Source organism: Cyclopterus lumpus, chromosome 6 (assembly GCF_009769545.1).
Source record: "Cyclopterus lumpus isolate fCycLum1 chromosome 6, fCycLum1.pri, whole genome shotgun sequence".
In the NCBI taxonomy this organism is placed as follows: Eukaryota; Metazoa; Chordata; class Actinopteri; order Perciformes; family Cyclopteridae; genus Cyclopterus; species Cyclopterus lumpus.
The window spans coordinates 25,086,035-25,112,549 of NC_046971.1; the positions used below are offsets into that span (position 1 = coordinate 25,086,035).

General features: G+C 41.7%; 1 protein-coding gene across 1 annotated transcript in view; it reads right to left on the bottom strand.

The window, feature by feature from the left end:
• The window catches only part of LOC117731700 (anoctamin-1-like), a 30,354-nt gene extending 9,519 nt beyond the window's left edge, over window positions 1–20,835 (bottom strand). The window contains exons 1-16 of the mRNA XM_034534017.1: window positions 20,731–20,835; window positions 14,863–15,255; window positions 11,638–11,736; window positions 9,687–9,838; window positions 9,466–9,520; window positions 8,620–8,668; window positions 7,513–7,568; window positions 7,300–7,341; window positions 6,931–6,995; window positions 4,222–4,356; window positions 2,635–2,795; window positions 2,185–2,267; window positions 1,778–1,789; window positions 694–768; window positions 475–543; window positions 180–381 (exon numbers count right to left, since the gene is read on the bottom strand). Coding sequence (XP_034389908.1) covers window positions 180–381; window positions 475–543; window positions 694–768; window positions 1,778–1,789; window positions 2,185–2,267; window positions 2,635–2,795; window positions 4,222–4,356; window positions 6,931–6,995; window positions 7,300–7,341; window positions 7,513–7,568; window positions 8,620–8,668; window positions 9,466–9,520; window positions 9,687–9,838; window positions 11,638–11,736; window positions 14,863–15,255; window positions 20,731–20,835 — 1,753 coding nt within the window. The remainder of the gene's footprint in view (window positions 1–179; window positions 382–474; window positions 544–693; window positions 769–1,777; window positions 1,790–2,184; window positions 2,268–2,634; window positions 2,796–4,221; window positions 4,357–6,930; window positions 6,996–7,299; window positions 7,342–7,512; window positions 7,569–8,619; window positions 8,669–9,465; window positions 9,521–9,686; window positions 9,839–11,637; window positions 11,737–14,862; window positions 15,256–20,730) is intronic.
• Between the last annotated feature and the right edge of the window lie 5,680 nt (window positions 20,836–26,515).

A 26,515-nucleotide genomic window follows, 5' to 3' on the forward strand; every position in this document is an offset into this window, starting at 1 on the left:
CTTCTCGATACACATGGGGAACGAACATCGGCCTCCTGGGTGAGAGCCCACCTCCCCTCTGTTCCACCCTGTGTTGCTTTTTGCAGCCTTTATACTTCCTGATTTATGATGACGTGATAGATTTGGTGGGATATCCACTTATTGACATAGACGTGTGACCTAGTGACCTCGTTGCTCACCTAACACAGTGAGCCACCGTGCCACAGCTCCGTACACCTCATCCAGTATGAGGATGACCACCAGGTTGATGATGGCCGCCGTGGTTTTAACCGTCAGTTGGGCGTTGCTCCGTGTGACCGGATTGGAGCTCATATAAAGGGCGGCTTTGGTGGAGATCCGGTAGAGGATCACGCCAAACACGATGGCAAACGTCACACCGATCTGACAACGAAAAGGTTTTCAGGGTTAACAAATCGTGAGGGGGGCGGACAATCATTCCTCCTTGTTTTATGCAGAGAATCGGCTTCTTCTTACCATCAACAGCATCATGACAATGTTAGTCATGTAGGCTGGGAGGCGGTCTTGACATGTGAGCTTTTCAATCTAAAAATAGAGATATATAAATCAGAAACGAAGCATGTGAACACACTTTCACTGGAACAATGCAAAGGTGAAAAACAACTGCAAGGCTGTAAAAAAGTGCTAACAAAATAGGAATGACCTTGTGACACATACTAGAAAGCTTGTAATTACCTTGTGCTTTGAGTTCTGATCTTTGCTCAGAGACTTCTGCATGACCCTGAATTCATACTCGGCCCTGGGGTGGTCCTGTGGCGGTGGCACCAAACACAAATGACAGACATAGACAGTGATACATAAGTGATGGATATTTATGGCCCTGGAAGAAGACACTAGTCATTGATCAGCTGTATGCTATCCAGAGACAAAGGCACGATCCAAGAATACGCAGACAGCAGATGCAGCTGATCAGTGTGGGAACGTATTCTTGACATAATCCATTTAGCACATCAACTCTTTTCAACAGAGGCAACAAAACAAAAGAAACTCAAGTGAGCGTAAAAACCTTTTAGGGCAATTGTTACGTTTTATCAAATGTTGTCATTTCCATACAGCCAATCAGAGTGATGTCAGCACTTCGAGAGAGGGAAAGTGATCATAGTGTAGAGGTTGATAGCAGCAGCTTATGGAACCTGGGAGTGGGACTTACTATGTAATCAAGCTACTCATATGATTATTACCTGTGAAAATGTGTTTTGACTGGTGAATTCATGTAATTATCAGATATATTTTACAGTTTGCACAATTTCTGACATTAATAGGATAAATAACATCCACAACCAGAGCGAGATATCGGTGTTTCAAAAGATGAGCTCTGATTAAAGGCACTTGGTCAATGTCCATGTATGGCTACATGCACAATGTTATAATGAGACCAGAATCATGCATATGTATATTTCTGTGTGCAGATTCGATGTTGGATCAGCGCTGAGCTGTAATCCTGTGGCCCCCTGGAGTCTGGGTCGGATTACGTGTCTTTTGACGTGTGATTGCGATCTCTTGTCTTGTTGCAGTTTGTCTAGATTTGGCGTTGGCCGTTCTTTCAGAAGTGTAAATGTTATGATAGTGTTTGGCCTCATTCTAATACCTATACTAATGAATACAACCTGGGCATGGCGCCCAACATAACTAACAAGAATTCATAGTAACACACATAAATCTGTGTGATGTGTTATGATCTGATGTTGGAAGCAGCGGCAGCAGGAAGACTAAAAGATTAAAGAGAGGGCTTTATCAAGTAAAATGTATTCATCCAAACCTTGAGAGCTTCCTGTGAAAAATAAACCCAGAGAGAGAGAGAGGGAGAGGAAGGAGAGAGAGAGGGAGAGGAAGGAGAGAGAGGGAGAGAAAGAGAGATTGAGGCAGAGAGAGGGGGGGAAGGGTGCGGACAGGGAGATGGGGGCTGTTAGTAAAAAAACAACAGCATCAGATTATTACATTAATTTCACTACATGTATTCACAGAAGAAGGATTTAATGTGATTTTGAAAATACGTTTTCTGCAGCTTAAATCAACCTTTCCGTGACTACATCGTTCCTGGTTGGTTTCCCATTTGTTTTAAACGGAGAGTGTGCTCTAGTGGTGAGGTTGCAGATTGCACCCAAAGAGTGTCGTAACCGGACGGAGCCGACGTGGAAACACTTATGTTATCTGGTCACCACTCACCTCCTCGTCTTCAAACCCAGTCAGGTCCCATTCATAGTTCAGTCTCATCTGCCTCCTCTTCCAGTGTTCCATGAACATGGCAGCTTTCAACCAGACAGTAGAGAATTAGACCAACACACACAGGCACTCTTTATATCACGCTGTTAAATCTTTTCTATTGGGCTGACAGTTGGCTGACGGAGGGCGGTAGCGGTAGTAGGCACATGGTTAGTCAATATCGGAACCTATCCGGCAGATATCAGGGTCCAGACTTCCTCTTCTCATTGTTTACAGTCTCATTATCAATGTGAGTTTCACAGTGGAGTATCCAGTTTACACTGGGTTAACAGTTTTTAGCTAATGTAAAGCTTTCTCCACAGCCTGCATGAGGCCAAAGCCTGCTCGAATGTGATTGGTCAAGACACAACTGTGTGTGTGTGTGTTTGAGTGAGCTGCAGTGCGTTCCCTCACCCCACAGAGCCATGAAGATGGAGAAGAAGACGGTGGCGGGGTTGTCGAACAGGTGGCTGGCCCGGGCGGTGGCACAGGCCGTGCTGAGCCTCCAGTAGCTGCACACTCGGTCACACAGAGGACACATGGTGATGTTGTTCCTCGGGTGGCAGATCTCCATGCTGGAAAGCAACACACACACACACACATTCAAGCCACGTGTGCACGGACACACATCAACATGCACATTCATATATGAACACAGATGTGAACACTAATATGATCTTAAAGTGATCGCTCCAATCTTCATAATTGAACCGTTACTTTGCTGAAACAACAAAGAGGATGAATATTGAGAAAGAAAAAGAAGAAGCCACCATAACTCCATATCTTCAGAGGGCTTTTCAATCTGTACACATACGACATCCCTGTCCCAGAACCTCAAAAAACAGAAAAAAACCTTTCACAGGGGAAAAAAGAAAGGGAAGACAGACTACTCTGGGGTCTGGATTGTCTCTCTGTGTGGTTCGGTGTCCGGGTGAGACTCCGACACTAACACTTGTACTGAGGGTGTGTGGTGTGTGTGTGTGGGTGGTGTGTGTGTGTGTGTCTGTGTGTGTCTGCGTTGATTATCAAGGTGTGCCGTCGGCATGTGTCATAATATCCTGTGGATGATGAGAACCAGGCTGAGGAAGGGGAAGTCCTAGTTTCCCTACTCGTTCATCAAACCTCTTCCTTTTGTCTCCCTCTCTCTGTTTAATTCTCCATCCCCTGGTTTTCTGTAAAGGGAGGATATCCCTTGCCTTTTTTTATGTGGCTGTCTAATCCGTGTCGATGGTAAAGGTTTGAAGCCATCAATCCCTCCGTATGTGCTGCGCTGACTGAGAAAGCTGAGCCATGCAGGAAGTGTCTCCATGTACCAGGACGCATTGAACCCGACCTTCTGACCCCTGGAGGGTCCTCTCTGAAGGCTAATGCAGCCGCAGCAGTAATGGACCAATTGAAGAAGGCTTGCTGTGATTGGCTGCCAGCCTAGATCTGGGACCAAAAAGTGCAGGTATTGTTTGACTGGAGAAGTTTTGTCACTACTTGGGACTGGGTTATTTCGGTCAATACCGTAGAGGTATAGAGTACCAATACTTAGCCCTCATCAGGGACGAAACAAAAATATGGAATATTCTTTGGGAAATGTTCACGTTCTGACCTCTGAACTATCGCCTATTCTGTATGGTCAGGTTTTATATTTGACCTTTCACAACGACTACATGTCATTTCTGATACATGTAGCGTCCATAGCACAACGTTAGCTAATGCACTTGGATATAGATGGTTCTCTATATGTTACCATGACGACAAAGTATGTTTACCTCCTCTTCAAAGTCATTATTTTATCGGTTGGCTTGTTTTTCATCGGCATTTAAAATTCGCAGCAAATAGAAACAGCTGCAAAATATAAAAGTTCCTGATTTGGTGCAAAAATGCACCAATTATTTTTTTTTATTTATAAACTGACATGGCATCTAACAAGTAAAATATTGTTATAACGAATTAAATTGATGCTCGAAAGCAAAACATTCCAAAATAGTGTGTGTGTGTGTGTGTGTTCACCTCGGTATGTTGTCATCAACTGTTGCACATCCATACAGAAACACAATGACCCCCACTAGAGAGGCAGGAATCAGCATCTGGGTATACAGACCCAGCCAGGCAAAGTACAGACCGATCTTCTCACCAAAATACTTCCTAAACGACACAAGGAAAGATTCAAATACCACCAAATAATGAACGTAAACGCATCATACTGAACTTAAACGCACCATAATGAACGTAAACCCATCATACTGAACTTAAACGCACCATAATGAACGTAAACGCATCATACTGAACTTGAATGCACCATAATGAACGTAAACGCATCATACTGAACTTGAATGCACCATAATGAACGTAAACGCATCATACTGAACTTGAATGCACCATAATGAACGTAAACGCATCATACTGAACTTAAACGCACCATAATGAATGTAAACGCATCGTACTGAACTTAAACGCACCATAATGAACGTAAACGCATCTTAATGAACTTAAACGCACCATAATGAACATAAATGCATCATACTGAACTTAAATGCACCATAATGAACATAAATGCATCATGCTGAACTTAAACGCACCATAATAAACATAAAAACATCATACTGAACTTGAATGCACCATAATGAACGTAAACGCATCGTACTGAACGTAAACGCACCATAATGAACATAAACGCATCATAATGAACTTAAACGCACCATAATGAACATAAACGCATCATAATGAACTTAAATGCACCATAATGAACATAAACGCATCATAATGAACTTAAATGCACCATAATGAACATAAACGCATCATGCTGAACTTAAACGCACCATAATGAACGTAAACGCACCATAATGAACTTAAATGCACCATAATGAACATAAACGCATCATAATGAACTTAAATGCACCATAATGAACATAAACGCATCATGCTGAACTTAAACGCACCATAATGAACGTAAACGCACCATAATGAACTTAAACGCACCATAATGAACTTAAATGCACCATAATAAACGTAAACGCATCATACTGAACTTAAATGCACCATAATAAACATAAAAACATCATACTGAACTTGAATGCACCATAATGAACGTAAACGCATCGTAATGAACTTAAACGCACCATAATGAACATAAACGCATCATAATGAACTTAAACGCACCATAATGAACATAAACGCATCATAATGAACTTAAATGCACCATAATGAACATAAACGCATCATGCTGAACTTAAACGCACCATAATGAACGTAAACGCACCATAATGAACTTAAATGCACCATAATGAACATAAACGCATCATAATGAACTTAAATGCACCATAATGAACATAAACGCATCATGCTGAACTTAAACGCACCATAATGAACGTAAACGCACCATAATGAACTTAAACGCACCATAATGAACTTAAATGCACCATAATAAACGTAAACGCATCATACTGAACTTAAATGCACCATAATAAACATAAAAACATCATACTGAACTTGAATGCACCATAATGAACGTAAACGCATCGTAATGAACTTAAACGCACCATAATGAACATAAACGCATCATAATGAACTTAAACGCACCATAATGAACATAAACGCATCATAATGAACTTAAATGCACCATAATGAACATAAACGCATCATGCTGAACTTAAACGCACCATAATGAACGTAAACGCACCATAATGAACTTAAATGCACCATAATGAACATAAACGCATCATAATGAACTTAAATGCACCATAATGAACATAAACGCATCATGCTGAACTTAAACGCACCATAATGAACGTAAACGCACCATAATGAACTTAAACGCACCATAATGAACATAAACGCATCATAATGAACTTAAACGCACCATAATGAACATAAACGCATCATAATGAACTTAAATGCACCATAATGAACTTAAACGCACCATAATAAACGTAAACGCATCATACTGAACTTAAACGCACTATAATGAACATAAACGCACCATAATGAACGTAAATGCATTATACTGAACTTAAACGCACCATAATGAACATAAACGCACCATAATGAACGTAAATGCATTATACTGAACTTAAAAGCATCATAATGATGTAAATGCATCATACTGAACTTAAACGCACCATAATGAACATAAACGCACCATAATGAACATAAACGCATCATACTGAACTTGAATGCACCATAATGAACCCAAAAACATCATATTGAAAGCAAACGCATCATTATATGAGCAAATAAATCATTATGAACATAAACGCATCATACTGAACTTGAATACACCATAATGAACGTAAACGCATCATGCTGAACTTAGACGCACCATAATGAACCCAAAAACATCATATTGAAAGCAAACGCATCATAATATGAGCAAATAAATCATTATGAAGATAAATGCATCATAATGAACTTTAACTAATCTTAATGAATGTAAGGCATCAATATTAATTGAAACGCATCATAAGGACAGCAAATGCATTTTAATGAACATAAACGCATCATGTTAAGCTTAATCACAAACATACACATCGTTAAAAGCAACTGTAATAATGTTTCTAATTTTTGTATGGTTAAAGCACAACATAGATACAACTTAATCCTGACTAATGTAGCTGTGACAACACCAAAAAATCAGTCAGTGCTATTGATTTACTAATTGCAATCTCACACTACACCATTTTTCAGCCCTGATTTTTACCATACAAGGAAGATTGACCTTACCGCACAAGTCCGATGGGCTGGTACTTGTAGAAGACACTGTAGTTTGCCCACTCTTCATACAGGAGCTGAGGAAGACAATCAAAAGTATCTTGTTGCATTATTTGTACAGTTTTATCAGGCCTTTAGACGTTCTACTGCCATATTTGTCTTTGGGCAGAGTTTCTTTTCCTGTTAGTGAAAAGTGAACCACCTCATCACCTGGAGCTCGATGACATGAAGGAACATCTCTGTTTCTATAAAGCCAGTAGATCTTTATTCACTGTTAGAATCATTAAAATGGAAAAGCAGCACGTGCAGACATTCAGTACACCTTCAGTAGCTAGCTTAGCATTGAAGGGCTAACACTATAGTTAGTAATAACTTCCTCACCTTTCGGTCATTGGGGACTGCGCTCTCTTCATTAATATCTCCCTGAAAAAGGAAACAGAAACATGACAGCTACTTACCCTGCACACTGAGCTTATCACCTCATCTTTTACTGATTACAAAAAACGTATCTGATCACAGCTTCAAAACACAAACATGATTCAATAGTACCACCGATAACATTGAACAATTAGCACCAGGATTAGTAGTACTCACATCATGGAGAGGATAAGCTGCTGAATAGACAGCACTAGCCAGGAGACTGGTGATCCCTACCGAGAGAAAACAAACACAGGGGTTAATGTGGGTGAAGCTTCACCACATTGAAGATTCAATTCAATTCAATTTATTTTGTATAGCCCAAAAATCACAAATTACTAATTATCCTGAGAGGGCTTTACAAACAACATCCTCTGCCCCGTGACCTCACATTGGTTCAGGAAAAACTCTAAAAACTTTAACAGGGAGAAAAAGGGAAGAAACCTCAAGAAGAGTAACAGAGGAGGATCCCTCTATCAGGATGCACAGAAGTGCAATAGATGTCATGTGTACAGAATGAAAAACATAAGAGAGTTATAACACATTCAATGCATATGACATAAATGATTCATAATAATTAATACACCTCAGAGAAATGTGGTATTAACCACATCAAAGTTTTAACAATGAACCAACTTCAATCAAGTAAATGCTATTAGAGCTCGACATTAAGGCTTGCTTGTTGGAGAAAGTAAACTCTGTTCGGACAAGTGGAATTTTTCATTCAGTTGTAAATCAAAATAGGTGTGATTCTTGTTAGTGGACAATATTTAGTAAAAATATGCGATCGGTTGATCGTCATGATGCTTTCCTGTCCCCCAGAGATAGCCAGCTAGGTAACGTTAGCTGGTTGGCAGCACAGTCTTGCTTGGCTACATAACAAAGCTAAGAGAATCGCAACATTTGTACCACCTAACTTCATCAAACACGTAGGCCTATTCAACTGTACTTCCTTGCCATGCATGCAGTATATGCAGTAACCACAGTGACCAGCTTTTCTGCTGCCAACACAGTGTCTGTCACAAGCACAGCCCTGATAATAACAGAGCTAACAGCTCACGTCAAAGGAGTTTGCATTTTTGTCAATTATGGTGCGTTCAAGCTCCCGTAACCCCGTACTGGGAGGCAACGGAAGTGACTCGGGTGGTATACACAGTCAAAGACGGGTGGTGTGTGAACGATTGTAGAGAGCCAGTCTCGGTCAAAATGCCAGGCACGTTTGGTTTTGTCCCTTTCCAGTCCTGCTCTACACAGGAGGCCTGTGAGAGAGACAGAGAGACTCACCCATGCTGTACTTGGCCTTGCATTTTGTTCGTTTAAGTATTTCAAAAACCTGAAAGGAAATGAAAAACAGAAGAACTGAACTTCATTCAGCATGCTCCTGAAGAAAACTTACCAAAGAAAATATTCAACTGTGGTTTATAGACACTATCATAAAACAATGATGAAGCTCTAATCTGCAATAGCAAAAATAACCACAACCAAATCTCTGGTGATTTTGACAGTTAACAGTGCATGACCTCTGTATGTCTGTATCTTCCTTCTTATCTTTGGTGATGTTAAAACCACAATGTTTCCAATAAAAAGTAGGTTCCCATACACTAAACTAAACACATTTTCTTCTGGATTATGGTCGCTGTGTCACGTGGTTAACATAGTCAATTAAAACAAAAGCTCAACAAAACAACTTGGGTTTCGAAAAACATCATGGTTTAGCTTAAAATAAGAATGTTTGCTGCTTTATTTAAGTTACGGACGTGAATTAAAGTCAACATGGAGTGCTGCAGGGATGACATATTTATGGAGGCAAACCCCAGAATTTAGCATCACCAGATTTTGTAAGCGTAAACCAATCAGTAGAAGAAAATGGCTAACGTTAGAGCGTAAAAAAAACAACATTGACTTTGAGACGAGGGAACAAGAAGTACAAAATTGACGACTCATTTTCGTGTTTTAGGTCTTGACTTCTGGTTTCACACAGGAATGTCCTGTGTTGACCCACCTATCCACCCTACACAGATGTCATATGTCCAAAAAAACAAGGACAAAATATCCCTCGAAACGTAATTGACAATGCAGTTTCCTTCATGGATATTTTGGTGTTGGTAGACAAAACTTCAGTCGACTTACTATTGAACTCCTGGTTTTGCTGTCGAAGAAGAAATCTTTATCTGAGAGGTCAAACCTGTTTGTTAAAAACACACACAAAAGCACACACACTTGTTACTGTCTATTACAGTTTGGACATCTTATTGTGTGTGTACCACAGTAATAGTGCAGTGACACTTTTGAACCACGTTAGGCTACCAGGATCCAACTTCTTTCCTTCAAAGTGTAAGAGATGCACTCACAGGTGCTGTTTCTCCCTGGAGAAAGTGTGTGACAGGTGTTTGATGTTCTTGGGTTGATGTTCCTCAACTTGAGGGTGGAGAGGTTCCAGAACTTTACTGACCAGGGAGCTGATCTTCTCCACAACACCGTGCAACTGCTTGACTTCATACACCTAGAAATGACCCACAGAACAGACACACACACACACACACACACACACACACACACACACACACACACACACACACACACACACACACTTTTCAATCAAGGTTACCTTCTGTGTGATGTACTTTAAAGTTATTATAATTATTATAAGCTGCTCAGAGCTAGTGTTAGGAAGTTAAACAGCTCTAATATCTATTTTAAAACATCTCCTTCAAACCAATGGATTTATTCAAGTTTCTCACCAACACTACATTTTAAGAGATTCTATTTCATCACATGATCATAATCAACCTTCTACTTCACCCAATATTAAAAAAGATCGGCTCCACGACCTTGAATAGGATAAGCGGTTCGGATAATGGAATGGAATACTAATTTTCACTGAACAGAGGCTGAACGCGTCATAATGTAACTAAACAGAATCTCCTTACGCTGCGTTCACATCAAAAGCGTTGAATTCGCAATGCTCCACTGACGGGAGTTTACTCGCCCGACAAGTTGTGTTTATTCGCTCCATTCGCTTCAGTCGCGCCTTAGAGGGGGCGTGGCTTATCTCTGTGGCTTTACTCCGTGGAAACAGTTTCCGCCATCCACCATGGAAGAAATAACCACTAGTTCTGCTTTATACTTGTTGTGGACATCCCACAAACGTCAGAATATCAAACGCCCTGGTGTTTGGGTTCATAACGCTGATTGGCTTTCGTAACTCAACGTCGGGCGACTTTGTGGCACAAAGCTGAATCTATTTTAGGACGCTGATTGGCTAAATTGTATATCACTCATTTTTATCTTTAATCAGTAATTGGCTAAACTGCTTCTTAGACCCGTCTCTTATGGGCCAGAACGATTCGGCCCCAGCGCAGCTGAGACATGCAGACAGGCGGAGAGGAGGTGCAGGAAGTGCATATATTTTGCGCAGATATCCTACTTTTTGTGGCTAAAATAGTACATTCAGTACGTTTGGGTGGGCGGCAAATCGGTTACATCACATTCACCAGTGTCACGTTCGGTAACGACCTGAATGTACCCAAAAAACTACAGTGTTTCGTTTAATCACGAACCTTCTTGCTTTTCATTTCAGCGCCCATGTTATCAGGTCACACTTTCGGTTGCTTCAAAGGCGTAGATTCTTCTAAGTGTAACGTGATTCCCAGTTTGGCTATGGCCAAGAGGTGATAAAAACATTGAAACGTAAACTAAAAAAAGCAAGACTTTGATAACCTGAAACGTCAGATAGTTACACATAGCCATCTGGGAAGCCGTCGTTGGAAACAGTTTGATACGTTCAAAAATACTTAGCGGTTAATTGGATGAACCGTCTATCAATCAAACTCCAAAGCCAGTCAGAAGAAAAGCAAACACATGTCGATAAAGGGCGCACATTCAGCAGCCCGCCTGCCGTGAAGTTTATCAAAAGTCTGCAAACTTAATTCATTTTGATCAAATATTTGAAATGAGTAATGATTTAGTACATTATGCTATACAGTATGAAATTAAATATAAAAGAAAAGTACATATATTTTGTAGATGTTCCAGCCATGTATTAGAGACTAATTCAACACTGGCTTCTTACTTATTGGGCCTCCATCTAATACGAGTTAATTGGTGTAAGAAGAGACCAATAAAACAATGGGAGTGATGAGGAACTTGTCGAGTAGCCTTTAAAGACCCCACAAACGAGAGGCTGTCCTTCTTTGTATTTCAAAAGCTTTTCAATTGAGAAACAGAGACTTTTAGTTCAAAGAAAAGAGTCTTCTTCATTCTTTACACAGACAGAAAATGGAACAAGACCCCGAGTCTTACCTTCTTGGTGGGCATCTTCAGCTTCATTAACTCGGCCTCTCGACAGAGAATGTTCCACGGAGCATGAATCTTCACAAAGCCCATCCCTGACATCTTGGTCTAAGAGACACACGGCAAACAAATAGCACTCAGTTGTAAACAACTCACGTATGGTTTGATGTCATCAGGAATACAAAATAGAAACTTTTCAAAATAAATAGAATGTTGCATGTCAAAAATCTGCGGGACAAGCAAAACAGCCCACTGAGCAATGTGGACCATTACTGGAGAAAGTTCTACAGTCCAGCTTTCTGTGGGACCATAGAAAACCTTTTCACTGCCATCATCAAAGGAGGCAGGAGAACATCATGTTCGGGGAGGCTGTGGAACACAAGAGCTCTCTGGCTGGAGGCTGATCATCGATCAACAGTCTTCATTGTATTCTATCACGTGCTGTAAATTCACACGCCATATTGCAAAATGTGACAGAGCAGAGTTTGAACCGAAATGTAGTTGAAGAATAAAACATGAAAGTCGGAAAAAAAGAACTGCTAAAAAGTCAAGTGCAAAGCAGGTCATGACACATGGTATTAATGGTTATAATGATGGCTGATAAGCTGCATGAACAGAATAAGTGACCAGTCTGATGTGTGTCGAGGTGTGTGTGGTTATTTAGCAGCTGTCTGCATGTAAAGTTAATCATGCTGAACACAGCAGACGGCCGTTGATAAAGGCATTGCGCTCTGACTTGGTTCCACACGTGTGTGATTACACGGTTTCCGGAAGAAATGAATCCAGGCCTTCTATGAACTGGCCACCTCAGGTCAGCCATGTCAAGTCCCCGTTGTGGAGAGCCGTATTTTCTATTTATATGCTGGCATCAGCACATCTTATATCATCTTATCCATAGGCAGAATATCCCTTTACACTTTCACACGCCTGATACACAATACAGATATATCTAAGCTGCAACGCAACCCTGAAAATACGGTTGAAGACATTTAGAAGTGGATGTCTCCTGAATTCTTGTAGTTCAATATAAACAAAGCCACATCCACAATCAAAGGGTTGTTACTAAAAAAGTCTACAAGTGGTGAAGTACCAGCATGTCCTCTGGCATCAACTTCCTCTCTACGTAGGTTTTGTAACTCTACTTACAAAACCAGATCCCCCAAACCTAGATTGTTAATAAAAACATATAGTTATTACTGTCATTAAAAAAATACTACTACTACTAAGTGTTTGCTAGACAGAGATAAGACAAGGGGATGAAAGAGTACAGGAGACGAGGAGAGGTTTGGTATTCAATGTCCCTTTATTGAACCTTTACAGGGAGATACCAGATCACTGTCACATCCTGAAGGCCTGCATGTTATCCATCACCTGTTCCTCTCTCCCGACAAGCTTCCTAAAAACTTCCAAACACAGGAAATCTGGAGGGAACCCACATTTGTCTGAACTAGCCAGGTTCAATGTGTTCATGCTTTAAAACAGCCTCTTTTGACTATGAATGTGAGTATAGTAACTGTGTGTGTTGTTGTGTTAACTTGTGTTAACTTACCCTTTCAGAAGAGACTCTGAGTTTACAATGTGTACAATATGCACAGCTGTGATCTGAGATTGCAGGACTGCAGGGATTTTGACCTGTGATGCATAACATCATTTCCATAAGCCCTCTGTTTACTAACTCTTTCTTCATATTTTCACTTTGTGGTTCCCTGTGTGCTCGTCTCACATAGCCAGACCTGCCTCCAGAGGCTGTCGGCGCTAAAGAAAGTTCTGGCGCTACACATTATCATTCTGGTATCGGGGGAGAAAGAAACGCGCTGGCTTGTTTATTTTTTCTTGAAACGAATCACAATTGTCTTGTGCGACGCTAAGCACAGGACACAGTGACAGCACCCTGTCGAATGGATGCTGCGTGAGAATGACACGCAAGATCGCTTTATGTTGCAGCTGGTAAAGGTGGAGCTCATTTCAACTACTAAATGTACGACATAATAATACATCATAGTTTATTCATTGATTTATTTTTTGTATTTAGGATCTGAATCTGCAAAACTAATAATGTTGTACTTTATATCATATCTGTTGGGTTGTAGTGGATTTTATATATATTTGCACATGTAGATAAGAGAAGTTTATGTTTTAAATTAATACATAAAGAAAGATATGATAATTAATTTGGGATATTATGAGGAATATTCTGGAGGAATGTATTATGAAACATAAGAGAGGATCACTGTTTTATTATTCTGTTTTAATGACAAATGTAATGATTAACTGTATGATGCATGGGAATGAATGAATGTTTTATTATTTAGACAATAGTTAAAATGGATGCCGATTGAAACCTAATGTGTTGCTTTTATTCTGAAGGCAGGATAATAGGGTTTTATTCTGAAGGGGAACTTCCTGTCCTTGACCGGAAGTGTGAGCTTTGACCTCGCCAGCTTATCAATTGGTGTAGCGACCAGAACTGCGGCATCCTTTGAACTGACTAATAGAACTAACCTTTAGGTGTGAATTCATTTGCATGACCATACTAACGACCGAGCATTTGTTCTGGGAGACATGGTTCTACTGGTCTGGGGACATGGTTCTACTGGTCTGGAGACATGGTTCTACTGGTCTGGAGACATGGTTCTACTGGTCTGGAGACTCAAGACAGCCCCGGTCTGTTGCTCCCTGGGAGCGTCTGTGGAGAGCTCTCCCTTACCAGCTCCACGATCGTAAACGCTACATGAGTATTATCTTTGCCATTAAATATTGTTAAACTTTAACTCATTGAATCCTGAATTTCCTGCGGCCACGGGACCCGGAGCTTTGAACGCAAATCTTACATATCCAAAAAGCCTTTTGTTGCTTCTCTGCATCTTTGGCTGAGCTGGTGGTCATCATTTGGCTTGCACTACCAACCAGTGGAGACAACTGGCTGTGTATTCCCCACAGGACCAGGCTACAGGTCACAGCTCGGAGGGGTCACCAGCACAAAAGATCACAGCTGCTTTCAACCCCTGGAGGCCAGTTCAGCTTTGGTTTTTTTCTTCTTCCTAAATCCTTGGTGTACTCATCAACAGTGTCTCCTACTTTGGTACATTGACTTGTGCTAACTGTGATGCCTTTGCAAATTAAATTGTATGACGAAACATGTCTGTAAAAAAGATTACAGACACTATTGGGTCTAGCTCTTAGGTGGCGGTGAGTGTTCCTGTAAAGAATGAATGAATAAAGAAGTAAACTCACGTCCTCGTCTTTCTCCAGCTCCAGGCCCATGTCTCTCAGCTTCCCCTCGAACTCCTCCCTCCTGAGAATCTTGTGATCCTCTTGGGCATTGAGGGTCCCTGTCGGACTGCCCAGCTCCACGTCGGCCACCGCTGACGACGTCGGGGCCGAAGGGTCCCTCGCCCTTTGTGCTTGCTGATGTCGGGAGTGTTCGGCGCGACTCTGGGGGCCACGGCGTAGGCTGCGGGCGACGGCGTTTTCGGTGAGCAGGTGTGTCGCCGGTCGGCCAGAGCGGCCCGTGGACGGCTTCTTTGCGGGGTAGGTGAGGATGTAGTCCACGTGCCGCTGACCGTCCAGGAAGAAGAGGCCGTGTTGGCACTGGGTGTTCTCCTGTGGGGTTAGAGCCTTCAGCAGCTGGCAGCGTGCACATGGGGACAGACAGGAAGCAAGACATGTTTGTTTATGATCAAAAGGATCAAGATGTGTTCTAACAAAGTACATCTTTCCACCTGCCTTAGCAGAACTTTTTTTTTTATTACAAAATGTATTACAATTTGGGTGATTAAAACAACATCTAATTTCATTCATACATTTTTTTATAATTCATTTTGTTTTCATAGAGTTGACAGTAGGGAGATGGGGAATGACATCTAACAAAGCCAGACTCAAACCAGGGGGGCTGCTATTCACTGAGAAGGCTTCATATTGTCCTTCAGTTATAGAGGCTGTATAGGTACAATATTCTACAGCAACATCTATAAAGATGCTGTTGAAATAGCCCACATTTAAAACATTTGAGTTAACATTAAGTTTGAATGTCTTTGGTTTAATACACTCTATGGGCCATGTGCACCTTACTTTATGTGGTCCATGACTTATTTTGAATGTTCAAATTAATTTTAACCTGATCAAGCCAGCAGCTGCTTGGTTTTTCATTTGTGCCGTTACGTTATCCGGTGACGGTTACCGGTACTTAGAGGGTCCAAAAAGGACAAAGAAAGACTTTGATTACCACAATATTTTCTCACATTTTATATAGCAAATAAAAACAGTATAGTATAGAGCATGCACAATTTCAAGAGCTTTTTAGCTGAACTTTCTTTTTTATTCAAGTTAAAATCACCTCAAAAAAAATTGAACACAAAGAAAATGTCCTTGTGTTCAAATTCTCCTAAAATCTTTTTTATAAAACAAATGTTTTTGTGTAATCCTATTATGACCCTGACTATGACTGTAAAATGACTATTTCAGTCCTTCTAAAAAGCTCTCAAACTGGCTATCATAGACGGTCATTTTGCTAATCTGCTCAGTAGCTACCTGAATTATCCATTGGGCTGTATGAGGATTTGTGAATGAGGAATATTTTAGTTTGGTTGTTTGTTTTAATAAAGTGAAAGCTGCTGTGTTCTTGCCAACTTCAACTGGGTACCAACTGCAGCCAGAGTTCTGATACAGTCTTTCAAATGATATTTTCTGACCTATTGTTATCATCGCCAGGATATTTACGTTTGAGAAACCAGTTCAAGACACAACAGCTTTTATCACCTGTGACTTTTTAATTTGATGAGGGGGAACTTGTTAGCAAACAGTTGTCGATTGACACATCCAGCATACACAGAGCCACATTAGCATTCATCTAGAGTCGTGTTTCTGGCCACTGGATGGATATATAGCCCCGTCTCATTCCTAGGTCGTCAAGAGATGCACCGATCAATATCTCATATTTCCATTCTTTTTGCCTGTCACATTTACTCGTGTGGCGCACAATCGTTTCATTTTGGCACAGAGCGGCACAGGCACACAACAGTCGGCGGTGTGGAAGTTCTTCAGCGAGTGGATGGGTCAAACAAACCCACTTACCTAACTTAAATTACGTAACCACGGTACTTATTTTAACTTAAACCAATCTTTGCAGATTATAACAAACTAATCCAAAAGATCAGATTGTGCATATATTCTCAATGTGCATCATCAAACAACTTTATCTCCATAAATAAAACTTTCAGAAATAAATGCTGTTCTTATTGTTTTCCTTTTTCTTTTTCATAGTCTATTGTCATGTCGTCATATCCATATTGCAATGGATTATGGGACATTTTCAAGTGAAGAATCCTGGAAGTCCTTAGTAAGTCGTAACCTGGACCTGATGAATTGTGGATTTAGACTTCCTAAGAACATGCTCGTTAAGTTTACGTGTCTGCAGAGGAGTCCATACAGTCTTACTTTCAGTCCAGCTTCTGCTTTTGTAAAAACATCTGTATTACTTCTGAGTTTCCAACACATATTTATAATTTCGTAGGATATTTGGATCTATGCTCCCCCCTATGCTCTATGTCTCACATAGAGTTTAAAAGGAATCGCCACACTGATAGCGACTCCCCCGCCCCCTCCTGAAAGTGGGAGTGGCAGTGTGGCGCTTCCTTTTAAACTCTATGTGAAACATAAATACTGTGTGAATTTTGAGCTATGTAATTACAGTATTTCTCTCTGAAGTCTAATTATAACGGTCCGGCTGCAGATCTTAAGGAAGGTGTCTGTGGATCAAACTACACAGAGAGCACACACCAACATCGAAAGGGGAACTCCACCCAGTTTACACTTTAAGGTCAGCTGGGTTCTAGCTGGTTCCCATGTTGGATCCAGTTCACCGTCAGCAAAATGCATAAACATTCACGTAGAAGCTTCTCTTTTGAGAGGGTGCAAAAAGCACATAACTTCAGCACTTTTCAAAAGGAACAAAAGGAATAAAAACTCCAGAACACCTGCTTAGATTTCTCAGAACATAAAGCTGCCATTCATTTAACAGTAACACTAAATATAGTACAGTTCTCAGTACTTTTTCCCCTTATGATGTCCCTTAAGTTGGGAAACTCCTTGTCCTACTAGCTCTGAGTAAATAACAAACAAAATCAATTAAAACCAAATCTATTCATCTAGTGTGTCTTTTTTGAATAAACGGCTTTGCAGTAACTTTAATATTACTAGACTCTTCTTGGTGCTAGCAAACCACACAGCAACGCAACCAGCATTTCCTTAATTCATTATGTTTATGCTTTAGTTTATACAACTGAAGTCATACTTACTTAAAACACACTTAGTTACTTATCAAGAAAACACACGACTCAGCTAAGTGACATGAATCTTACAAATAGAAGAATTACTTTCTGTCACAAAATACACTGGTTTAGGCTTGTTAGCCATTTTAGCTATGTTAGCCATTTTAGCTATGTTAGCTTGCGGAAAGTTCACCAGGTTGGGACGTTCTAATTCAAATCTTCAATTAGTTGTATTATGGGTATTGTAGGATCCAGTGTTCTTAGACTTTAACTCATAATAGGGACCCAAATCCAGATTTATTGACCTCTGGGGATTCAATTCTGACCATTCTTTTTTTAAATCTTTCTGTTTTGAGTAACACGACTGTGAAAGTGCAATAATGAATCACTGGACACTGGTCTCCACCTCACTACGTGGCTGTAGCTCTGACCACTCAGTTACCTTCAGCAGCTGTGATACTCAACCTTTGAGATTAGCAATAAAAAGTTCTGATTAGTATTGAGTAGTTTCAGTACTGGTACTAAAACATTTTCTTATGGCTTACACAAGAAAACCCTTCTTTATTTTATTTATTTTTTTACAAAACTTTTTTAATTAAAGTTAAAGACAAGTAGTTACCATTTCATTAAATAATTATATAAGATAGGATCTTCATACAACCCTGACCTAGATAAACTCCTTGGATGTGTGGATAATTAAGCGGTAGGTCGACAGCCTTGTGTATCACATGTTTGGAAGTGAAAATAGCAGTGTTATTTAAAATTAGCAACCCAAAAAAAACCTGTCAGCTGTTAGACAGAGTACAGGACACATTGTGGACGCACCTGCAGCACTGCAAATGCCAGGCACCCCAGTCAGGTATTTAGCAACTCAAATTATATATTCAATTGTGCCAAATAGTGTCTTTTAATGTCACGGAAGTCAATAGAAGCAGTTCGGGAGAAAGTGACAAAAGAATCTCACCACAAGGTCACATTTTATTTTCTGAACACTTAAAGTAGTTTACATCCAGCTCCACTGCAGTTATGAAACAGATCTTATTGTGAGACCTTTATCCAATGCTGTTATTTGAGTTCATGACACGGACAACAAGCCCTTCATGGATCCACCAAGATATCTTTATGGGAGCCCTGAGAGACAAGAAAGAAAAATAAATTCTGGTGATCCAATTGGATCTTTATTGTTTCCTCTCTTTTATTGTTAGGGTGATGGTGATGGTTTGATCCCCTTCTCCGCTAGTCCATACGTGTCCTTCGGCAAGACACTTAACCCGCAAGCTTTTTATTTTCCGCAAGCTGTGCCTGTGATGTGTGAATGTGTCCGAATGTTAGTTCGAGCCCTGAAGGGCAGGGGGCACCTTGCATGGGGAGCCGTCAGTGTATGAATGACGGGTCGTCCTTTGAATGGTTAGAAGACGAGACAAGCGCTATACAAGTACAGTCTATTTTATAACTTAGAGGGACAGCGTGTAGCATTGTGTGCCATCTAGTAGTAATATTGCAGATTGCAACCATATTGCAACCAACCCCTACTCCTACCCCTCCTCCCACCTCACCTTCTTCCGTGGAAATAGGAGAAATTATTCTAAAAGTAAAAGCAATTAAAATACATTTCTCGGCAAAAGAAAGACATGTCTGTAATGTTACATAAGTTGCTAAGTGTAATTTTGTAACACATGTTATGTAATAGTACTGCAAAAGTGTAACACTAATAAACGTAACTAATTATTGTTGATACCATGTGATAAGTAAGACAATATTACTACATGTTAAAGGAGTTATAAGTAAAAAGTTCATTAGTCCACTAACTTGCTCAACACTGTTGCTAACACACAATATATATATATATACCTTCTGTTAAGAGCTTAAGTGAATTTAGAACACGCTGTAGTGTTTCAGCCTTTTGTGGCCAGAATGAGATTACAACAACAAACCCCCCCCCACGCCCCTGTTTTTAAGCCCCTGGAGAGAAAATAATTTAGATCTGACTTGGAAAATGGATCTCCATGGTTTTTTTCTCACTTGCTTCTCCGGGTTTCGCCCCATGTTCCTTCCATTTTCTTGGTGCTCTTTTCCAGCTCTTCTTTTATGAGCCCCTTGCTGCCCAGACCACCAGAGGAGACTCATATGTTACCTGCAGCTAAGTGCAGTAAGCAGAATGACCTTTTCTTTTGATCTTCCTATTGGATTGAGGCAGCGGTGAGCAGGGTCATCAATGTATATGTCATCAACGCTGACGCTGAGGTCAGCTACTTCACGTTTACAGCTCTGTGTTTGAGTAAAAAGATCCTAAAGATGTACAAGACCTAAAAGGCCGTTTTCATCCCGAACACAGACGATAATTGAGAGTTTGGGTCATGGCAAGATAATCAGTCATTTATATATCGCTTCATTCCTTCTTGGTGCCATTGTTTTGTACTCGTTGTATTGTACTGCCTGTGTAATGGACTTGTCAATCAAATCTAAATCCCAACAAATTTAAAAATGGAAAACATTCCATCAAATGCAAACATTTCTCTAACGTCTTGTGTATTTTTTATATACATGGTATACATGTATATATATATACAGATATATTTCCCCACACTTCTGAGTGACATATTTCATATCTTTTGAAATTTGATTTGCTCTTGTAAAGAAATACTAATAATAATTTTGTATAGCTCTTAGCCTAAAATAATCTACATTTGTTGTACATTGTTTGTTTTTACAATACTAATATCCCAAATCACACTACTTCCTGTCTTCCCAGTACTTGTGGACGGTCCATGCTGTCTACGACTCACACCTCAGTCTCTGTCCACTCTTGTCCGTCTCTTGTGGAGACACTCACCTTCAACTTGCCGTGGAAGATGACATCCTGTAGAAAGTGCGGAGCCTGTTGCTCAGACCCGGAGGTCGGAGAGAGGTCGACTCCCCCTTCTGCTTCCGCTGCCATTGTCCAGGTAGAAAGCAGAGAGAGCCTGGTGTGGCGAGGAGATGTTTCCAAACAGAATAGTCCACTTTGTGCTGCTCCTCCTCCTCCTCTTCCTCTCTCCGTCTGTGTCTCCTGTCACAGACAGACGTTATATGATAGCATCTGGCGTTAACAGGGCCCCTCTCCTCTCCTCCTCGGATTTTCTTGCTACTTGCCACTTTTCTGTGTCTTTGCTTGTCTCCTTTTAAAGCTCTGTGTGTTTCTGTCTCGGTGTGGAGAGGCTGGAGGCAGCCTTGTTACTTGAGAAGCCGTCTGTGAGCCAAGATCTAAACTTAGACCACGATAAAACTCTGATGAACGCGAGGTGCCCTCCCTCGCTCCCTCAGTCTCTCCTCAAGTGTAATCGCTGAAGGATCCGCCGCCCCGGCACACACCCGACATCTCCCACCGCTCCCCCTCTCTGCCAAGGGCCACAAACCACTGCAGATGTGATGCATGCACAAGAGGTGACAACATGGCACACACATTCCCAAACAACTCCCCATGTGTCAACAGAAGTGTGTGTGTGTGTGTGTGTGTGTGTGTGTGTGTGTGCGTGTGTGTGCGTGTGTGTGTGTGTGTGTGTGTGCGTGTGCGTGTGTGTGTGTGCGTGTGTGTGTGTGTGTGTGTGCGTGTGTGAGTGTGTGCTTGTGTGTGTGTGTGCGTGTGTGTGTGTGCGTGTGCGTGTGCGTGTGTGTTTGTGCGTGTGAGTGTGCGTGCGTGTGTGTGTGTGTGTTTGTGCGTGTGTGTGCATGTGTGCGTGTGTTTGTGCTTGCGTGTGAGCGTGCAAGTGTTTGTGCGTGCATGCGTGTGTTTGTGCGTGGGTATTTGTGCGTGCGTGTGTTTGTGCGTGCGTGTGTGTTTGTGCGTACGTGTTTGCGTGGGTGTGTTTGTGGGTACGTGTTTGCGTGTGTGTGTTTGTGCGTGGGTATTTGTGTGTGCGTGTGTTTGTGCGTACGTGTTTGCGTGCGTGTGTTTGTGCGTGGGTATTTGTGTGTGCGTGTGTTTGTGCGTACGTGTTTGCGTGCGTGTGTTTGTGCGTGGGTATTTGTGTGTGCGTGTGTTTGTGCGTACGTGTGAGCGTTCAAGTGTTTGTGCGTGCATGCGTGTGTTTGTGCGTGGGTATTTGTGTGTGCGTGTGTTTGTGCGTGCGTGTGTGTTAGTGCGTACGTGTTTGCGTGTGTGTGTTTGTGCGTGGGTGCGTGTTTGTGTTTGTGCGTGGGTGCGTGTTTGTGTTTGTGCGTGCTGGTGTGCTTGTGCGTCACTTTGTGGTCATATTATGTCTCTTACTTACCGTCTTTTTTGTCGTTGTTTTCCCCTTTTTCATAGTCATTGTGAGCCATTTTGTCTCTTTTCAGTTCTTTGTGGACATTTGTTGTCTCTTTTGGTTGTTTTGGTCCTTTTCATAATCGTTGTGAGTTTTTTGTTGTGTATCTTTGCAGCTGTTTCGGTCTCTTTTCAGTCCTTTTCTGTCCCTTTGTAGTTGTTTTATGTTTCTTTTTGGAGATTTTGAGTCTCTTCCTGGTTTCTACGTGTCCCTTTGAACGGCATGTTGTAGGTGAAGACCCGGGGGGCCCTTACACTTTGGGCTCCTGGGCATGTGCCCTGTTGGCCCGTTCAGTAATCCATCCATAACTGCACCTCCAGCAGTCCGGACTCTAGCAGCGTGCTGCACATTGTTTAACAAATTATCCTGTAAGCTGTGTGGCGCTGACTGCATGAACAGCTCCTGTAACCATTAACCTGTGAAACATTCTTGCCTTTCTAACACTGCCATTTGGAACAATATGTATATTAATATTCACTTTTCTTTTTGGGCAATTTGTTGTCTTTATTTGACAGTGAGAGTGGCGAGACACAGGAAATGTGTGAGGGGAATGACATGCAGCCAACTGTCCTTTTGTCCTCAACTCTACGTTTGCATGAGGAATGTATAAGAATGAAGAGTTGACTTAGTCCAGGAGACATTTGTCAGATGAAGGGACATTTTCTTCCCCATAATAAAACTGTAGAATATAGACTAAATACAGTCCAGTCTGAGTAATTGACTTTATTGATGTTAGTGTTAGCTTTTAAAGTGGAGCCCAGGAAACCTGTGACATTTTTTACTCAAGCATATTAAAAAGTGACCAAAACACGAAGCTCCGAGTGAATTCTGAGTAGATATTCCTCTGTGAAGCTGTTCCAGGAAACTGTCCCTTCATCCGCGATTGTTTACTTTGTGAGAACTGAGACCCAGAATCTTTCTGTACAACCTCTTATTCCTGACACTTCAATCTCAAATGCTTATGTAACAGCAGCAGCAACATCCGCACTCGAGTGTATTTTTAGACTTTCAGAGTTAAAAACAATATACGGAGAATCTAGCAAAAGGAAAGCGGGGACCTTGTAGAGCACAGGCCGCCCAGCTCCCGGGGGACGTCATGTGTCTGATTCGATGCTGGGAGCAAGATGTAGGGGTCAAAGGTCAGTTCTCACAGGAAACAGAAGGAAGTGGTGTTTGTGTTCACATACTGTAACTCAGCTTTAACAACAACAGTGGCCCAGACTCTGTGTACACCAGTCAAATTAAGTGGATTAGGACCAATCTGGATCTCACAAATCAGTTCTGACACCTCTTCAGTGCCTCATCATACCTACTCAGTTCTGCATTGGGCAGGAACTACTAATCAGCAAATTCATTGAGTAACCATCAAGTCGATTTCAGCACATGTATCACAAATGTGCCCCAAGGGGTTTTCACTGAGAGTACAGCAGAGGTCCTTAGACCTCAGAGAGAGACACAGCTGTGCTGGTGGGACCCAAACAACACAGGGTTACTGCGGTGCAAGGGCTCCGAGAAAGTTGACTTGGTTCTCGTCGGCAGCACGGACTGCAGCAACTATTCTTAAAGGTGCTAAATATGAGGGGGAATTATAACCTTTTTTAACTTCCTAACATAGTCAGCTTATAATACTGATTTAACTTACTGATTTATAGGCAAAACAGCTGTCACTAACAGCAATACATATATCATTTTAAAAGACAGCATTGTGGAGACTGGGTTTCAGTTTATGTTCCACACAATTGAGGATGTCCTCTGACAAGTGGCGCCTCAGAGGACAAGAGAGACCTGAGGGAAGTCTTGAAGTCTGTGATTTAATACCATTTTTTTATAATTCTCGGCCTGCAGTCACGTTTCCTGCTCATCACGGTATTTACGACGGGCAGCTGTTCTCCAATAGCCACGCAGGTGAAGAAGTGGTTCAGAGACGAGCGGCAGCTTCCAAAGGACATCCAGTAGTTCAATCAGGAGAAAGCAGTCGGATAAAGAAAAGATCATTGTTTCTTATTAACACGTGAGTTGTGATGAGGAAGTCTTGACCGAGTCTTTGGCGCTTGGACTCTACAGGGAGATTTGTAATCGAGGGCCGTCTGCCCTGAGGAGCAACCAGAAGGATCCCCACCTGGTGGTGGTGCTGATGAGGCTGATAGGATGATGGAGCTGATGGATCTGATGAAGACTGGGTGGAGATGGAGGAGTGTGAAACAGCAACATGAATGAACTGAAAGTATATGACAGTCATATTTAAAAAGAGACAGCAGCAATATGAGAGGCTGGTTCCTTGTTCTTATTGGATAGAGGAGACCAGCTGATCTAAACAGCTGATGTCATGATTGACAGCCAAGAAAAGATAGCAAGTAAATAATGAGCATGCGTGAGAAGTGATTGGCAAATGTATGAGGAATAAATGACGGGCTTAGGCATGCAAGAGTTTGGTCTTCTGACTGAACTAACGCTTGAGCTTCATTTGTCACATGTGAGGTGGACAAGCCGGACTCTTCCAATGCATGGAGTGCTAAGTTCAAAAGAAAATAGCTGCAGCCAAATGTAACAGTCCTAGTTTTTGTGAAACAATATTTCTAAGAAAAAAAAGAAATATGAAACTCTTCAAACTAAAGCAGACTTTCTTACAGATCTAAATCATACTTAACAATATTTGAGGGCCCCTTCAGAGACATCATGTCACCAAGAGTCATGAGCATGAGGCACAGCAGGTCCATTATACAACGACATTGACGTGTTCTAACTGACCCTTTGCTAAGCCCCGCCCCCCTCTGCTACTCCGCCAAGCAGAGTAAGCATGAAGCCCACACTATCACCATCTGCCCGTGTTTCAGAAGAAGGAGACAGGAGGCTCTACAATATGTGTTTGAAGGATACATCAGGATGTCAAAGTCATTGAGCAGAGAAAACAGGTTCAGAAGATAAAGATAGAAGCTAAAGCTACAGATCACAGAGTAAAAGAAGCACCTCATCACCTGGAGATCCAGACAGGAGACGATGACATGAAGGAACATCTCTGTTTCTATGAAGCCGAGCAGAGCGGTTTACACTGTTACAACTACTAACAAGCTAAAGCAGCATGCGTAGACATGCAGTACACCTTCAGGGGCTAGCTTAGCATAGAAGGGCTACATAGTTAACGATGTGCTCACGCTCCCTGCTAATGTTAGCTCCACAGGTTTTTATAGAAACATCATGTTTTAGACGTCTCCTTCCAACCTCTCTAGATAGTGTCACTATCACACAACGTTTCACCATGACTAGCTCCAAATCCACTAGAGCAGCCTGAACAGGAGGAACATCTGAAGCCATGACAGTCTGTGGAGCAGAGCCGGTTAGTTGTCAAACCCAGATGATTGGCCAGTCTGCGTTCGAGGGTGGGACTTAACGATGGGACCCAGTTCAGGGACTGGCCATTCCAGAGTCCGTGTGCACCTGCATCTGCAGCATGATGTGACTGTAAACGTGGCCTGTGATGTATTTGTTTGTTCTTCTCATCATGGCCACTTTCAGTGAAAGTGTTGCTGCGATATTGGAATCAAATAAGGAGCATTGATTTATTGTGAACATGATACATGGTGTCAGGGCCGTGTGCCACGGCGCTCTCCAAGGTGCTGATCCTGCTGCTGGGAGCAGGGAGTTATCCTGGAGGCTCTCTCTCTCTACCGCCCACACCAGCTGCCAGCCAATGCACTGATATCACCTGTTTCTCAAGCCTACACTGGGTCTGTAGGAACATGTTCAGAGATCTGCTGGTGTGGCAATCTCAGTGTCAAGGTTTAAAGTACTCTTTAGTAATGAAGGTCAGCAGTAAAATCCTCGGTGTCCAGCTAAGTAACCTCACTGACCTGTAACGCAAAAGGCTTTAAACCCATTCATCTGCTTCACTCCGGTGGACACGTCTCACCCTCTGCGGTCGCCATCTTGGCTACGTAGCGAAAGAGGAGGGACAACCAAACTGGGGTAAAGGTCGGCCGAGGAAGACAGCAGATATTTTCTTCTCCGTTCGGTTGCAATTTGGCATTAAAAGTGACCGATCAGCGGTTCAATGCTGCGATGGTCATTTCCGGTACAGCAGTCGGGTTTGATTTGAGACAACACTACTCTGTCGGAATATAAAAGTACGTAGTGTACCCGTATCCACATTGAGATGTTTCAGCCTCTAGCTCCTGGTTCAGATTTGCAATCATTATTCCCAGCGCCACGTCCCTCCTGAGCTCCGGCACATTAACCTCGACACTCAGGTGTCGGCGGTGTTGTTCACATAGTGGTTGAAATGTACTAACTCATCCATGTCAGGGGTTTGTCTCTTTGATGTTGATCTTGGAGTAGATG